The following is a 17,339-nucleotide window of genomic DNA, read 5'->3' on the forward strand; positions in this document are numbered from 1 at the left end:
TCCTCTTATCTCCCTCTTCTCCTCCTGCCTACAATATTTCCCAGCATCAGGGTCTTTTTCAGTGAGTCAGCTCTTCATATTAGGTGACCAAAGTGTTGGAGCTTCAGCTTCAGCATCAGTTCTTCCAGTGAATATTCAGGGTTGACTTCCTTTAGGATGACTGGTATGATCTCCTTGCTGTCCAAGGGGCCCTTAAGAGTCTTCCAACACCACAGTTGGGAAGCATCAATTCTTCAGTGCTTTGCCTTCTTTATGGTCCAACTCTCACATCTATACATGACTATTGGAAAAGCCATAGCATTGATTAAATGGACCTTTGTCAGCAAATTGATGTCTCTGCTTTTTAATGTGCTGTCAAGGTTTATCATAGATTTTTTCTTCCAAGGAGCAAGCATCTTTTAATTTCATGGCTGCAGTCTATATTTTACATAATTTGTTCATAGTGTTTGCTTATGCAGACACCCAGGAGGGTTTCCAAGCCTCCGTCTAGGCCTCTTTCTTCCCTGTCTTAGTTTGAAAGTGTTAGTCACTCAGTCATGTCCGACTCTTTGTGACCCCATGGACTGTAGCTGCCAGGCTCCTCTGTCTGTGGAATTCTCCAGGCAAGAATACTGGAATGGGTTCGATCCTTTATAAAACCAACTCAGAGACAAAGACTTGGGCACAGGTAGCTTATTTGGGAGTTGATCTCAAGAAGCATAAATTGGGAGACAAAGGGACACAGAGGAGAGAGAAGAGCCAGTGACTAAAGTGTTAATAGGCAGATTGCACCAAGGCCAAATGGGGCTCCATCCTGCTGCAGACACTCTGAAGAACTGCGTCCTCAGAAAGCTCCTCGGAACTGTCCCAAGAAGTGGCAGAGAAATGAGGGGATTTTCCACCAGCTCCTTTATCTTCTGGATTGAGGGTTGCCCCTCAGGGCATTAAATCCTGCACTTCCTAGCTGCTCTGAACACAGGCTCAGAAACTCCCAGGGCCTGGGAAGAGCCCTCGGGCAGGAAGCAGGGAGTCAGAGGGAGGCCCTGGAGATGGTACACGTGTGAATGGACACAGGAGCCATCCTCCCTGCTGCCCACTCAGAGGGAGCTGGGGGGCTGAGGGCAGGGTTGCCCTCACAGCCTTTGCCTCTAACAAGGCCCAGGGACTGTCTCAGCCACTGTCCTGCTCCAGCTGGCCCCCTTTCCCCAGCAACCCAGCAGAATGGGGCACAATGGCATCGCTTCCCTTCATCATACCTCTAGCCTCTGAGGCAAACAGTCATTCCTTTCGAGGTTTTTGGATTGGGGGGTGGGAGAAAGATGTTTGCTTTGTCTTTATTTCTACGTGTGTGTGTGTGTGCGTGCGTGTGTGTGTGTGTGTATGTGTGTTAGTCGCTCAGTTGTGTCCGACTCTGTGCGACCCTGTAGACTGTAGCCCACCAGGCTCCTCTGTCCATGGGATTCTCCAGGCAAGAGTACTGGAGTGGGTAGCCATGCCCTTCTCCAGGGGATCTTTCTGACCCAGGGATCAAATCCAGGCCTCCTGCTTTTCTGGCAGACTCTTTACCATCTGAGCCACCACAGAAGCCCTTATTTCTACTACTAACAGGTTAAAAATAGTACTCCTAGGGGCATGACAAGTTGCATAAAACCTTGAGGGATGGGATGGGGGGAGAGGTTGGGAGGCGGGGGGTCAGGATGGGGGACACATGTACACCCATGGCTGATTCATGTGAATGTATGGCAAAAACCACTACAATATTGTAAAGTAATTAGCCTCCAATTAAAATAAATAGATTCAGTTCAGTTCAGTCGCTCAGTCGTGTCTGACTCTTTTCGACCCCATGAAACGCACCATGCCAGGCCTCCCTGTCCATCACCAACTCCTGGAGTTCACTCAGACTCACGTCCATCTAGTCAGTGATGCCATCCAGCCATCTCATCCTCTGTCGTCCCCTTCTCCTCCTGCCCCCAATCCCTCCCAGCATCAGAGTCTTTTCCAATGAGTCAACTCTTCACATGAGGTGGCCAAAGTACTGGAGTTTCAGCTTTAGCATCATTCCTTCCAAAGAACACCCAGAGCTGATCTCCTTTAGAATGGACTGGTTGGATGTCCTTGCAGTCCAAGGGCCTCTCAAGAGTCTTCTCCAACACCACAATTCAAAATAAATAGATTAATTTACAACAACAAAAAAAAGCCTTACAATTCTTCTCGAGGGGCTTTTCCTGTTGTTCCCTGGAACCTGTGGGTGGGGCCTGCTCTCCTGGGGAGCCTGTCCTTGCCCCGCACTGCTTCCTCGCCTCCTTCCCACCTGAGAGCCAGCCCCTCCCAAGCTCCTGGCCACCTTGACTTTGAGGGAAGCCCTGCCACACCCATGTTTTTCCCTAGACCTCACCCTGGAGGAGGAAAAGCAGAGATAGATACAGGGAGTCTGGCAGAGTAAGATTCGCTCTGATTCTGAAGGAAATCAAGGAGCACAGCTCAAGCCCATGGCTACAGCTGCCTATCTCACAGGGGTCAGAGGTCATGTTCCACCAGGAGTCCAGGAAGAAACAAATGTCCTTATATTCCAAATATATCCTTTTTTAAAATCTGGACATCATAATTTGCTTCGAATGTCAAAATGAACTCATTATACTTGGCCAGACAATATGAAAGTTTCCAGTAAGCTATCCTGTTCTTACTCTATAGCCCAAAACCGATGAATTCTATATAATCTAATGAACTTGAACAGCCCCAGAAAATGCCACTGCCTCCAGTGAATTGCAGAAACTTCTACATTTGACACTTTGTAGGGAAGGAAATTGCCCTTCAAGATCGAGCCTTGAAGGCAATGTTTTTACTTGTCAAACTGTGTTGGCAAAAAAAAAACAATGAAAATCACCAAGTAGTCCAAAAGGCGACATGACAACGTAAGCTGTCACTATAGCACAGCAAAATCAAACTCAGATCCTCAGTGGCTGCAAAAAAGTGGTTTGGTAATAACAAGTTCATGGCCTGTATTTTATTTCCCAACCAGGCATCAAGATTTGCACTTCCTTCAGTCAGAAAGAGAAAGACCAACACCACAGGATATCACTTATAACCAAGGGAGAGGGAGTGGGGAGGAATAGATTCAGAGTTTCGGATTAGCAGATGCAAACAAGTATATATAGGATGGGGCTTCCTTGGTGGCTCCGTAGTAAAGAGTCCACCTGCCAATGCACAAGTTTGATCCTTGGTGCGGGAAGATCCCACATGCCGTGAGACCACTAAGCCCATGCACCACAACTACTGAGCCTGTGCTCCAGGGCCCAGGAGCAGACCACTGAAGCCCCCACGCTCTAGAGACTGTGCTCTGCAACAAGAGAAGCCACAGCAATGAGAAGCCTGTGGACCACAACTAGAGAGCAGCCCCTGCTCACTGCAGCTGGAGAAAAGCCCTCGTAGCAATGAAGACCCAGCACAGACAAAAACAATTACATAATTTTTTAAAAATCTTTTTTAAAAAAGTATATATGTTCAGTTCAGTCACTCAGTCATGTCCAACTCTTTGAGACCCCAGGAATTGCAGCATGCCAGGCCTCCCTGTCCATCACCAACTCCCAGAGTTCACTCAGACTCACGTCCATCGAGTGAGTGATGCCATCCAGCCATCTCATCCTCTGTCGTCCCCTTCTCCTCCTGCTCCCAGTCCCTCCCAGCATCAGGGTCTTTTCCAATGAGTCAACTCTTTGCATGAGGTGGCCAAAGTACTGGAGTTTCAGCTTCAGCATCATTCCTTCCAAAGAAATCCCAGGGCTGATTTCCTTCAGAATGGACTGGTTGGATCTCCTTGCAGTCCAAGGGACTCTCAAGAGTCTTCTCCAACACCACAGTTCAAAAGCATCAATTCTTCGGTGCTCAGCTTTCTTCACAGTCCAACTCTCACATCCATACATGACCGCAGGAAAAACCATAGCCTTGACTAGACGGACCTTTGTTGGCAAAGTAATGTCTCTGCTTTTCAATATGCTATCTAGGTTGGTCATAACTTTCCTTCCAAGGAGTAAGCGTCTTTTAATTTCATGGCTGCAGTATATATAGGATGAATAAACAACAAGGTCCTACTATATAGCACAGGGAACTATATTTATATATCCTGTGATAAAGCATAATGGAAAAGAATACTTTTAAAAGAATATATATGTATAACTGAATCACTTTGCTATATAGCAGTAATTAAGATAATATTGTAAATCAACTGTACTTCAATTTAAAAATAAATTTTAAAAAATTTTAAAAATCAAGATTTGCATTTCCTAAATCTAAAGCTCATAGGTCACGATTCAGTTAAGAATTCTAACCTCTCAGTGACACTTCCATGGTTAATTTCAGCAAAAAGGAGAAAATATAGATCCTATGGACAGGGTATAAGATGTGAACCCTACGAGATAAAACATGCTTACTACGTGTTGCTCCAACACAAGAGGGAAGAAACATGCTCAGTCTGACATGATGTATATTGCTTTTCCTGTCTCTAGACTTTTCTAGAGTATTTTCTACAGGATCATCACAGTACTTTCCAGAGGAGCAGAAGTTAGGAGTCAGTCTATTTTAATAATGCGTTTATTGACATTGACTTTATTTTATTAAATGAAAACTTACTTAGAAACCACTGGCCTGAAGAGGTTTAAAAATGAAGCAGTCAACTCATTCCAACCTCACAGCAATCCTATGAAGTGAGCACTAGTATCATTTCAGTGTATAAATGTGAAAATTGAAGCAGAGAGCAGTGAAGTTTGTTGCTCAGGGTCACCCAGTTAGTAAGCAGCATACCAGAGCATGAACTAGGGTGGGTTGACCCCAGGACCCCCACTCTCAGCCACCTACAGAGCAGCCTCCCAGCCAGGAAGGAGGTGGGTGGGCATCATCTGCATGAAGATGTTGGCCACGACTCATGTCTGTCAGCAACCTGAAAATTACTAAATTATCTCAATGTTGGTGTTTTATTAATTCATCTGTCTTAATTAGGGATTTTTCAATACATCAAAAGGGTACTTTTAAAAGGTAGGTTTAAAAAAAGCCTTCAGGGGAAAAGAGCAAATCCAGAAGGCACTGGTATGTTCAGTAAACATCATTTAATGGGTTAAAATTCCCAACTAACTACAGAAATCTTCAGTTTAAAAAGTGGTATGATAGGCAAATCCTAGTCATTACATGCAAAATCTCTACTGAATTAGTGCTAGAAGGATAAGACTAAATCATGGTTGAAACTGGGGTTATGGAGTCTTTCAAACCATGCCAGATCTCCCTGAATTATCTCTGATGCAAATTGATGATGGAAAATATTCTCAGGAGAGGCCTGATTTAACAAAACTTTTGGGCAAAAGAAGTGGAGAACCCTTCTATCATGAAACTGAATATAATACACTCATTGGAAGAAATTTCAGTAACATTCAGTTTCTAGTCTGTGGGATGCAGTTCCTTTTTAAGTCTATTGAATTTGTTACAACATTGCTTCTGTTTTATGATTTGGTTTTTTGGTTTTCTGGCATCAAGGTATGTGAGATCTTGGCTCCCTGACCAGGGATCAAACCTGCACTCCCTGTACTGGAAGGCGAATTTTACTTGTGCTTAACAAATTACTGCAAACTCGGTGGCTTAAAACAACACCATTTATTATCTTGCAGTCTTTACATCAGGGATCTGGGCATGGTGGGACCAGGTTTTCTGCTCAGGGTCAAGGCTCTCATCAAGGTGTCCATTAAATGCCTGAAAAGATTTACTTAAAGTTTGCACATGCTGTTAGCAGAATCTAGATCCTTATGGTTGCAGGACAGGTTCCCGCTTTTCTTGCTGGTTGTTGGCTGGGACCTCTCTCAATTTCTAGAACCCACTCTTAGATCTCTGTCACGTGGCCATCACCACAGGAAGCTTTCCCTTTGAGATCAGCAGGTAAACTTCTCATGTTTCAAACCTCTTCCTTGGGATAGGGCCCAGTCCTTTTCAAGAGCTCCCCTAATTAGAAGAGGTCCCCAGGATAGTCTTCCTTTTGAGCAACTGACTTGGGATCTTTAATGCATCTGCAAAATCCCTTCATCTCTTGTCATATGATACCATCTTATCATGGAAGTGACATCCATCATATTTATAGAGCTGTCCACACTCAAAGAAGAGGGGCATGAATCATCCTAGGACCATCTTAGCCTCTCACAGGAGGACAGCTGTGATTAATCTGATTAAGTCAGATTCCCTCATGGACCAGATGGCCAAACAAGATCAAAAACTATGGTAGACATTGCTCACAGAGTCGAGATTTCCAGTAAAGAGAATGCTATTAAGATATCTTTGCCATACCCATGTTCATAGCATTATTCGCAATAAAGGTGAAAGCATAAAGGAGAAAGCAACCCAAGTGGCCACTGGTGGATGAATAAACAAAATGTGATATCCATACAATGGAATATTATTCAGCCTTTAAAAGAAAGAAATTTTGACACGTGCTGCAACACGGATGAACCCTGAAGACATTCTGCTAAACAAAATACACCAATCACAAAAGGACAAATACGGTGTGATTCCACTTATAAGAGGTACCAAGGGCAGTCAAACTCACAGAGACAGAAAGCAGAATGGACAGTCAGTGTTTAATGAGCACAGAGTACCAGTTTTCCAAAATAAAAAAGTGTTGAATATTGATTTCCCAACACTGTGAACCTATTTAACACTACTGAATTACACTTAGAAATGGCTAAGATGCTAAATTTTACATTATGTGTACTTTACCACAGTCAAAAATAATAATAAAAAATACCTTTGTCAATGATACCACTTACAATTATTATGTTAGCTCATTTAATAGACAGGTATGGGTGTTTGCACTGTGGCAGGCATTGTGCTGGGTGTTGAGGGATGTAAATATTAAAGTAAAGGGCTTCATAGTATTAGTAAACTGAAACTGAAGCTTGTTTTTAAAATAATCATTATTTCAGAATAATCACAGGAGTATTTGTATACAGGGATAGATATATGGCTGATTCACCTTGCTATACAGCAGAAACTAACACAACACTGTAAATCAACTATATGCCAATAAAAGTTAATTTTAAAAAGCAGTAACCACAGACACAATGATTCAAGCTGATTTTCCCCATTCCAGAGGAAAGCACAACTCACTTGCCCCAGGTCCAGGGTGACGTTGACTCTGTTGTACTGCATGCCTGATGAAAGGGGAGGGCTTTGCCACCAACGCTCCGATCCATCAATTGCATTGGTGACAGGGTGTGCTTTCCTGGGGTCCTCAGAATTGCAGTAGTCACAGAACTGCCCCTGGGGAGAAAAAAAAAAGTTCTTTTTTAATTTTTAAGTAATTTCTTATCAATTTAGTCAAAGAGGTAATCAAAACAAAGACGCTTTATACAGCTTAGACATGTCAACTGTTGAAGTTCATCATAATATTTTCAGAAGACAGTAGTAAGGCTTTCTCTTTTTCATTTCATCTTAACCCATATCACCTGCTTAGACCTCTGTTTATCATGTTTCTAGGACACACATTATCTTTATCTTCCATCCGTTACAGCTACGTTTTGCTTGTCCTGTATGACACTAAGAAGAGCCTGGTGTGCTTGGGCTGCAATGATGTTCTCCTTCAGCAAATCCGTTTCAACTCTTCACATCCTCCTCTGCAAGGTGCATGTCAGGTCCTGGGATACAAAGAGAAGCCCGGTTCACAGCCCCAGTGGAGGTGATAAGCATATAAGTAACCATAAGGGGTAGGTGTGGCAACAGCATAGAGCCCAGGGCCTAAGGTGGTAGATATTCCATGAGCTCAGGAAAGGCTCGGTGAAGAGGTAGGATTTAAGCTGCCTATGAGGGTGGAGAGGAGCTGGCAAGTGGCAGTGAGCAGCCAATCGGGAAGGTGTTCCAGGCAGAGGAACCAGCACCAGCAAACACACAGAGACCAACTGGCCCATTTAAACAAGAGCATACGGAAGCAACACTTGAAAGGTAAGTGGCAGAGATGTGGCTAGACTGTGGAAGTTAGCAGTTCATTTAGTAGGTAAATGGGAATTCATTTTTATCTGGAGTGGTTATTCATTTAATATTATCATCTCTACTGAATTCTGATTCTACTGATATCATCTCATCTTCTTACTGAATTACTCTTGATTCTCTTGATTCTATCTGGTTTTGTTTCTGAAATGAATAATTTTAGTGCCATTATAGCTCAGATGGTAAAGAATCCACCAGCAATGCAGAAGACCTAGGTTAGATCTCTGGGTCAGGAAGATCCCCTGGAGAAGGAAATGGCAGCCCACTCCAGTATTCTTGCCTAGAGAATCCCATGGACAGAGGAGCCTGGAGGGCTACAGTCCATGGGGTCTCAAAGAGTTGGACACGACCAAGCAACTAAGCATGCACCACCTAATAAGCTGATCGTAGGCCTTTATATATTGAGTTTATTTCAATTTGTTCAAAGCCTCATGCTTACTCAGTAGTGGACTTCACATACTGAAATGCTTTGCTCCTCAATTAAGTGATCTTAGAGCATAACCACTGCAAAACAGGAGTTGTTGTTGTTGTTGTTGCTGTTGTTTAGTTACTAAGTTGTGTCCAACTCTTGAGACCCCAAGGACTGCAGCCAGGCAGGCTCCTCTGTCCTTGGGATTTCCCAGGTGAGAATGCTGGAATAGATTGCCATTTCCTTCTCCAGGAGATCTTCCCAACCCAGGGACCAAACCTGTGGCTCCTGCATTGGCAGACATTCTTTACCGCTGAGCAACCAGGGAAGTCCACATACAGAGAAGCAAACTGAGACTCACAGCCTCTCCAGCAATGTGCTGTGTTAAAAGGGTAGCTCTGCCCTGAATGAATATCTTGGAAATTAACTTTTCAATGTTCAAGGATAAATTTGATCCTGGAGTGAAGCCAAATGCATGACCAAATGCGTTCATCAAATGTGTTACAGAGGGTTTTTTCGTATGTGATGATAAATTACTTACAACTTTATCTTTTGACCCTACATGAAGAGAGTTCTGTAACCCAGAAGCAGCACTGGGGGGGGGGAAGTCCCATCAGTTCATGAGGTCAGAGGCCTTGTGACTTGCATTTCCCCACATCACTTCAGCCCAGCACGTCACAGAAGCCCAATAAAGGAATAAGCATCTCAGGGTTTTCCAAAAATAAATTTGAGTTCTTTCTCCAAAATGTTGTTATTAATAAAAAGCATCTGTGCTGTGCTCAGCTGTATCCAACTCTTTGTGACCCCATGGACTGTAGCCTTCCAGGCTCCTCTGTCCATGAGATTCTCCAGGCAAGAATACTGGAGTAGGTTGCCATGCCCTCTTCCAGGAGATCTTCCCAGCTCAGGGAATGAACCCAAGTCTCCTGCTCTCCTTCATTGCAAGCAGATTCTTTACCCACTGAGCTATTTGGGAAGCCCCCCAAAAGTGTAATTAACAACTGTTTAAGCTAGGACATCTTAACATTTACGAGTACTTTTCCCTTCAGTGATTTTTATTTTTCCCATTTTCTCCCTAGAAATCATTTTACTAGTTTAATTACTTGGTAAAGGAATTAAATTATTTCTCCTTGAAGTTTATAAGGAGGCATAATACAAACAAATCTCTTCCAAGGATGTGGATGCTTATAATCTACAATTTATCTCTTTTGGCCACAAGACATGTGGAATCTTAGTTCCTCAGCCAGGGATGGAACCCACACCCCCTACATTAGAAGGCAAAGTCTTAACCACTGGACTGCCAGGGAAGTCTCAAGATGATGCTTTTTGTGTTGTTATAATTAAGAACATAACACTAGAAATAGAAGTTTTAAATCTCTTAGTGGAAAATAAAAGGTAAATACTTTTTAGAACTTGGAAAGAGTTCTTAAACAAGTTTCAGAGAGCACTGACACAAAAAAAGAGACAGATCTGACTACATTAAAATTAAGAACATTGGGTCCACCAACAGACTAATGAATAAAGAAGATGTGGTATGTATGTATGTGTATATATATATATAAATATATATAGTGAAATATTACTCAGCCATAAAAATGAAATAATGCCACTTGCAGCAACATGGATGGACCTAGAGATTAGGTCCATCCATGTTGCTGCAAGTGGGCTGCAGTCTATGGGGTCGCACAGAGTCGGACGCGACTGAGCAGCAGCAGCAGCAGAGATTATCATACTACGTGAAGAAGTCAGATAGACAAATACCATATGGTATCACTTATATGTGAAATCTAAAACAATGATACAAATGAACTAATTTACAAAACAGAAACAGACTTACAGACATAGAAAACAAACCTAAGGTTAACAAAGGGGAAGGGGGAGAAGGGTAAACTGGAAATTTGGGATTAACAGATACATACTACTTGTATACGAAATAGATAAACAACAAAGACCTACTGTAGAATACAGGGAACTATATTTAATACCTTGTAATAACCTATAATGGAAAAGAATCTGAAAAAGAATATATACATATATGTATGTATGCACATGCTTGCTCCTTGGGAAGAAAAGCTATGACAAACCTAGACACCATATTAAAAGCAGAGATATCACTTTGCTGACAAAGACACGTACAGCCAAAGCTATGGTGTTTCCGGTAGTCATGTATGGATGTGAGAGTTGGACCATAAAGAAGGCTGAGCACTGAAGAACTGATGCTTTCGAACTGCAGTGTTGGAGAAGATTCCTAAGAGTCCCTTGGACAGCAAGGAGATCAAACCAGTCAATCCTAAAGGAAATCAGTCCTGAATATTCATTGGAAGGACTGATGCTAAAGCTCCGATACTTTGGCCACCTGATGTGATGAGCCGACTCATTGGAAAAGACCCTGATACTGGGATAGATTGAGGGCAGGAGAAGAAGAGGGTGACAGAGGATGAGATGGTTGGATGGCATCACCGACTCAATGGACATGAATTTGAGCAAACTCTGGGAGACAGTGAAGGACAAGGAAGCCTGCATGCTGCAGTCCATGGAGTGGCAGAGCTGGACACAACTTAGCGACTGATCAACAACAATTGCTTGTATACACACAGGCAATCACTTTGCTGTACACCTGAAACATTTTAATACAATCAACTATACTTCTTTTTTTTTTTTTTGACCATGCAGCATATGGGAATCTTAGTTGCCCAACCAGGGACTGAACTCAAGTCCCCTCAGTACAAGTACAGAGTCTTAACTGCTGGACCACCAGGGAAATCCCATGTTTTACTATTTAAAACCCATCCATCCACATACACATTAAGGCTGATCATGCAAGGACCAGTGATGAAAGCATGTCATAACCTGAGGGTTGTGAACAAGCCATAATGCAATTCTGCACCTGAGGTCAAATATTCTTAAATAACCACAAATAAATAAAAGGACAAAAACTCAGAGAAGAGGGGGACAGAGAGAGAACAAAGAGAATTCTTTACATCTTTGTGTTCAGTTATTCATCCACCCAGGCAACAAACCTGTACATCTATGCAGAATCGGAAGCTGCTTCAGACAGGTGAGAATGCTGAAAGATAAACAAGACAAGGGACTCTCCCTCTGAATTGTGTCAAGGCTGTTATTAGCCGAGTCCTGTGGGAAATAGCAAAGAGAAGAGGCTGGAAAGGAAGGAGACAAAACTGTTCAAATAAACAACAAAGAGAGTTGAGATCCAAGACTGGAGGGCCCCAGAGGACATGCCAGTGTTCACCCAGAGGCTCAAGGACTGACCTACACATTTTTAGAAAGATGGGAAAAAATTAGTCTCTCCTAGTTGCTCACATTTTTAAGCATTCTCCTTATTCAAAAACCTCTTACCAATATTGTAAAGCAATTATCCTTCAACTAAAAATGAATCAATTAAAAAAAAAAAAAACCTTCTTACATATAAGACTGTGCAATTGCATTCACAGCCCAGACACTGTCTTGTTCTCAGAAACTAGAGGCTGATTATAGCACCACTCCCTACCACGACTTCTCTTTTATTGTTTGAACAATCATTCATTCATTCAACTTTTCCAGATCACTTCCAATGTGTGGAGCACTGTGTTGGATGCTAGGGTAAAAACAAAGGAACAAACAAGAGTGGGGCCCTGCTCTAGAAGAAATTCAGTGGGAGAGAAGAGAAGTAACTCAAACACAAGACGTCACCAGCAGGTGCTCTGATGAAGGGAGCACTGGGCAGGGAGAGGTGTGGGTGCCAGGAGAGACACGCCACGCCTTCTCCTGCTAAATCTTCACCACACTCTCAGGTTTGCATCAAACTCTTCAGAACTTAAGGACCCAGGGTATATGCCCAGTAGTGGGACTTCTGGGTCATATGGTAGATTTATTCCTAGTTTTTTAAGTAGAGACGCAGATGTAGAGCACGAATTTGTGGACACAATGGGGGAAGGAGAAGGTGGGATGAATGGAGAAAGTGGCATTGACATACATACACTATCGTGTGTAAAACAGATAACTAGTGGCAACCTGCTGTATAACACAGGGAGCTCAGCCCAGTGCTGTGACGATCCAGAGGGGTGGGGTGGGGAGAGGTGAGGGAGGCTCAAGAGAGAGGGGACGTGCACAATTATGGCTGATTCACACTGTTGAACAGCAGAAACGAACACAACATTGTGAAGCAATATTCCTCCAATTAAAAAATACATTTTTAAAAAAACTCTTAAAGACACAGAAGTGAAGGCTCACAGAGATGAAGGGGCTCAAACCATACAGCTAGGACCTGCAGGAACCAGGACCCGTGTGTGAATCTAGCTCAGAACACCATCCATCCTGGCCTGATGGCCCTAGAAGCTGCATCAGAGAGCCCCGTCTTGGATTTGGATGGAGCATGAGGCCAAGCTAGAATCACAATTATGTGATTTTCCAAACACCTGCCCACAAGCAGCTGTGTGGGAAGAGCCCCAGCTGAGGAGAACACCCCGTCTGACAGTCTCAGCTGCCCGCCCGCAGGTGGCACAGAAAACAAAGCAAGATCTAACCACAGGCATCCATCAATGGCCCCGGTACACGATCACCACGTTCCCACTGCCATGAACGCCCTTCCGAGGCTCCTGAAGTTACGTGCCTTCAAGGCACGGTCTCAAGTGACCAGACCCCAGCCAGCTGGAGTCCTGATGTGGAGAACATTCTGGAATGCACCCCTTCCAAACCTGGGATTGTTCCCTCACCAAACCTTGTTCAGAACATTCTCCTTTCTGAGAGGCACAAAGCATATGGACAGGTTACCTACAAGTAAGACAAGTGTCTTGTCAATTTCCTGAGAACCTAAACATCTTCACAGAGTGGGGTGAAGGGCAATCACAGAGCACAGGAGAGCACCCAGCTCTGCTGCCCCCCACCCACAGATTTCACCCGACTAGGAGGGGGAGCTTTGCCTGCCAATGTGCTGGGTTCCTGGAGGAAGAGACTCGAGAGAAGAAAAAAAAAAAAAAGCAAAGGGTTTTAGGTTGGTTCCAGGTATGTATTTTTTTTAAGGCAAATATCTGCCAAATGTACACCAATTACTCAAAAACTATGTCCACTCAGGACAAATTCCAGAGATTATGCTTCTCTTTCAATTTGTTTGAAATAGGTGCATTTTGACATAGAATGATGGAGGTCCAAATTCTGCCTCCACCAGCCACAGCTTCAAAATGTTAATCAAACTGTTCAGTCCCCTTGGGTTTCATTTTCTCTTTGTTTAAATGGGCTAACACTACCAACCTTACGCAGTGATCACGAGGATCCAATGAGGTGCCGTCCATAGTGATCACACCACCACTAGAATCGCTGGGGTGTTTCTCCATTCATCTACTGATCAACACTTAGGTCGTTTCCACATCTTGGCAATTGTAAATAATGTTGTTATAAACATTGGGGTGCAGATATCTTTCCAAACTAGTGCTTTTGGGTTTTTTAGATATATACCCAGGAGTGGAATTGCTGAGTCATATGGTAGTTCTAAGGCTTCCATGTGGCTCATTGGTAAAGAACCTGCCTGCCAATGCAGGACACAGAAGAAACAGAAGTTTGATTCTCGGTTGGGAAGAACCCCTGGAGAAGGGAATGACAACCCACTCCAGTATTCTTGCCTGGAGAATCCCACAGACAGGGGAGCCTAGCCGGCTACAGTCCACGGGGTCGCAAAGAGTCGGACACGACTAAAGCCACAGCATGCAAGCATGCATGGTAGCTCTATGCTTAATTTTTTGAGAGACCTCCATACTATTTCCCCGGAGAAGGAGATGGCACCCCACTCCAGTACTCTTGCCTGGAAAATCCCATGGACGGAGGAGCCTGGTAGGCTGCAGTCCATGGGGTCTCGAAGAGCTGGACAAGACTGAGCGACTTCACTTTCACTTTTCACTTTCATGCATTGGAGAAGGAAATGGCGACCCACTCCAGTGTTCTTGCCTGGAGAATCCCAGGGACGGGGGAGCCTGGTGGGCTGCCGTCTATGGGGTCGCACAGAGTCGGACACGACTGAAGCGACTTAGCAGCAGCAGCAGCAGCACACTATTTCCCACAATGGCTGCACCAATTTACATTCCCACCAACAGAGCACAAGTAAAACCCATCTTTTTAACAGTTTCCATAAAATCGTCTTCCTTCTACTTCTCCCTCTATTCTCTTGTTCCCTATATATAGTGCTGGCATTTCACTGGCAATAAAGGGTCACTTGGTACCTGTGGTTACAGATAAGTGGCCTGCTTACAAACAAACCCAGGTTTCTGAGGTGGGCCAGGCCACACTTAAGCTTGTCCACATAACGCCCCAAACCCAAAGCACTTCCTCTTTGGGGCTTTATCCCAAAGGCTAGATTTATGAAAGCAGCTCCGCTCTGATAATTTGTTCATCCAGCCACCAACTACTGAGCTGCTAAGGGCCAGTTAGTGTCTTCAGGAGAGAGTCTGACGTTGACCTGATTCAGTCCGCCAACCAAGTGTTTCCCTCTTGATTCCACTTCAGTTATTAATGTCCTTATGAAATAATTACACTCTTTACTGCTTTATTTTCTCATTGTCCCAATGCCCTCAACTCTTTTGTTCACTCTTTTAAAGTTTTATCAGTCACCTAAATTCCTTGTGTAAAATCTTTGCCAGCAATGCCTTTCATGCACACAAACCTTCAGTCATATTTAGTCTCTGCAGAGCCAATCCCAGGACACAGTGAACTGGGCCTTTCATTTCACAGCCTCACCTCATCCTTTTCCTGATGCTGCCTCCAAACCCTGACTAGTGAAGGACTCCTCCAGAACACTGACTCCGTGTGATAAGGGATCCAGGGCCCCCAAACTTCCACCACCCCACCTGTGTTAAGCAATCCTCACTTTATGCCCCGCTGAAATGTTCTTCATATTTAAGGATTACTCTCCACGTGGGTGATCCCTAAATATTTGTTCCACAGAGAGCTCTCCTTATTCTGTTTAGGGACTAATTTTGAGTTATCAGATTGCAAAGTCTCAAAAGCAGAGACCCTAGAACCACCTGAGAGCCCTACACAATACCTGCATCCTCCACCCTCCCACACACAGATAACTCACACACTGGTCAACAAACACTGCTGACCGGCCGAGAGGCTGGTTATCTGGTTGAAAGCTGACGTTACTGCCTGGGATTGAGTATTTGTGCCCCACCGCCCCACCCCCATTCATATGTTAAGACATAACCCCCTAGAAGATGGTATCAGGATGAAGGCTTCAAGTACACAAATGGGATTAGTGCCCTTAAAGAAGAGGCCCCGAAGAAATCCTTCATCCCTCCCATCTTGTGAGGACAGCGATAAAACAGCCAGGAGCAAACGTGGGTCCTCACGAAACACTGAATCTGCCCACACTTGACCTTGGATCTCAGCCTCCAGAACTGTGAGGAATAAATTTCTAGTTTTTAGAAGCTTTCCAATCTATTTTTTTTTTTTTTTTTTTTTTTTTTGTTACAGCAGCCCAAAAGGACTAACACGAGCTGTCATAAGAGAGTACCACATACTGGCTTAGAAAATAGAAAGTTGTCATCTCATGGCTCTGGAGGCTGTAAGTCTGAAATCAAGGCATCGGCAAAGTCCGTTCCCTCTGAAGCCTGTGGAGGAAGAATCTTCCTTTGCCCTTTCCAGCTGCCGGTGGCCCAGTCCCAGCCATCAGTCTCAGCCACTGCATTAGGCACCCCTACTTTGAAATTCAACACACCGGGGCCATACCTGTCCTCCAAAGGCAGGTTGTTGAAAGTCAGGGTTTTGGGTTTTTTTTTTTTTTTGGTCAAACAGCACTTCCATCAAGGTGTTGCTCCAGCAGGCTAATTCTATGATGGGGCTACCCTTTGAACACTTCTCCAAAAAGCATCTATGACATGTCCATGATAAGCCGCCGCAGGGAAAACAAATAGCAGGAAAATGTGGCCCCACCCTCAGGAAGCTCATGATTTCATAAAGATCCAGACATGACAATCAATGGCTTCAAGGTGATGAATGGAGTTTGAGCGAGGTGGCACAGAGCTTGGCTGGAACTCTGAGGAAAGAGCAGTTGGCTCAGTAGTGTGAGCGCAGCATGGCAGGTTAGAACATGAACTCTGTGAGGTGGAGGAACCTAGGGCTTGTTATACAGAGTGAAGTAAGTCAGAAAGAGAAAAGCAAACAGAGTATCTTAACATATATAGATGGAAACTAGAAAATGGTATCGAAGAACCTATTTGCAGGGAAGGAATGGAGACGCAGATGTAGAGAACGGTCCGTGGGGGCAGGAAAGAATGGGACCAACGGAGAAAGTGGCAAGAAAACAGATATACTGTCAGGTGCTAAGATGAATGGCTGGTGAGAAGCTGTTGAGTAGCCTGGGGAGCCCAGTCTGCTGCTCCGTGATGACCTGGAGGAATGGGATGGGGGCTGGGGAGGGAGACGCGGAAGGGAGGCAACGATCAAGGCTGATTCGCACTGTTGTACAGCAGAAACCAACACAACATTGTAAAAAAAATTTTTTTAATTTAAAAAAAAAAGAAATGAAGAGCATGAACTCTGCAGCCAGAGTACCTGGCTTTACTACCTACTAGCTGTGTGACTTTGAACAAATCACTTAACTCCTGTGTGCTTCAGTGTCCTCATTGAGACAATGAGCGTGCCAAGAGTCCCTCCTTCATAAATTGTTGTAAGGATTAAGAAGTCAGTTTGTGAAAGGTGCTTTAGAACAGTGCCAGGTGTGGGTAAGTGTTAAATTAATACTCTGCACGAAAGAGAGAAGCAAGATGGATGGCCGGTGAGACGTTGTCGCGTAGCATGGGGAGCCCAGTCTGGTGCTCCGAGATGACCTGGAGGAATGGGATAGCGGGTGGGGAGGGAGGCACAGGAGGGAGGCCAGACTGTTCTCTTTGCTCACCATTCTGCCCGCCCCACCTTATTTGGTATTATTCCTGTACACAGTATACAGTGC

At 44.1% G+C, this 17,339-nt stretch overlaps 1 protein-coding gene across 1 annotated transcript in view; it reads right to left on the bottom strand.

The window, feature by feature from the left end:
* LAMA3 (laminin subunit alpha 3) overlaps window positions 1-17,339 on the bottom strand; it is a 260,738-nt gene that overhangs the window by 228,125 nt on the left and 15,274 nt on the right. Inside the window, exon 2 of the mRNA XM_055558991.1 lies at window positions 7,117-7,269. Coding sequence (XP_055414966.1) covers window positions 7,117-7,269 — 153 coding nt within the window. The remainder of the gene's footprint in view (window positions 1-7,116; window positions 7,270-17,339) is intronic.

This window comes from Bubalus kerabau, chromosome 21 (genome assembly GCF_029407905.1).
Source record: "Bubalus kerabau isolate K-KA32 ecotype Philippines breed swamp buffalo chromosome 21, PCC_UOA_SB_1v2, whole genome shotgun sequence".
In the NCBI taxonomy this organism is placed as follows: Eukaryota; Metazoa; Chordata; class Mammalia; order Artiodactyla; family Bovidae; genus Bubalus; species Bubalus kerabau.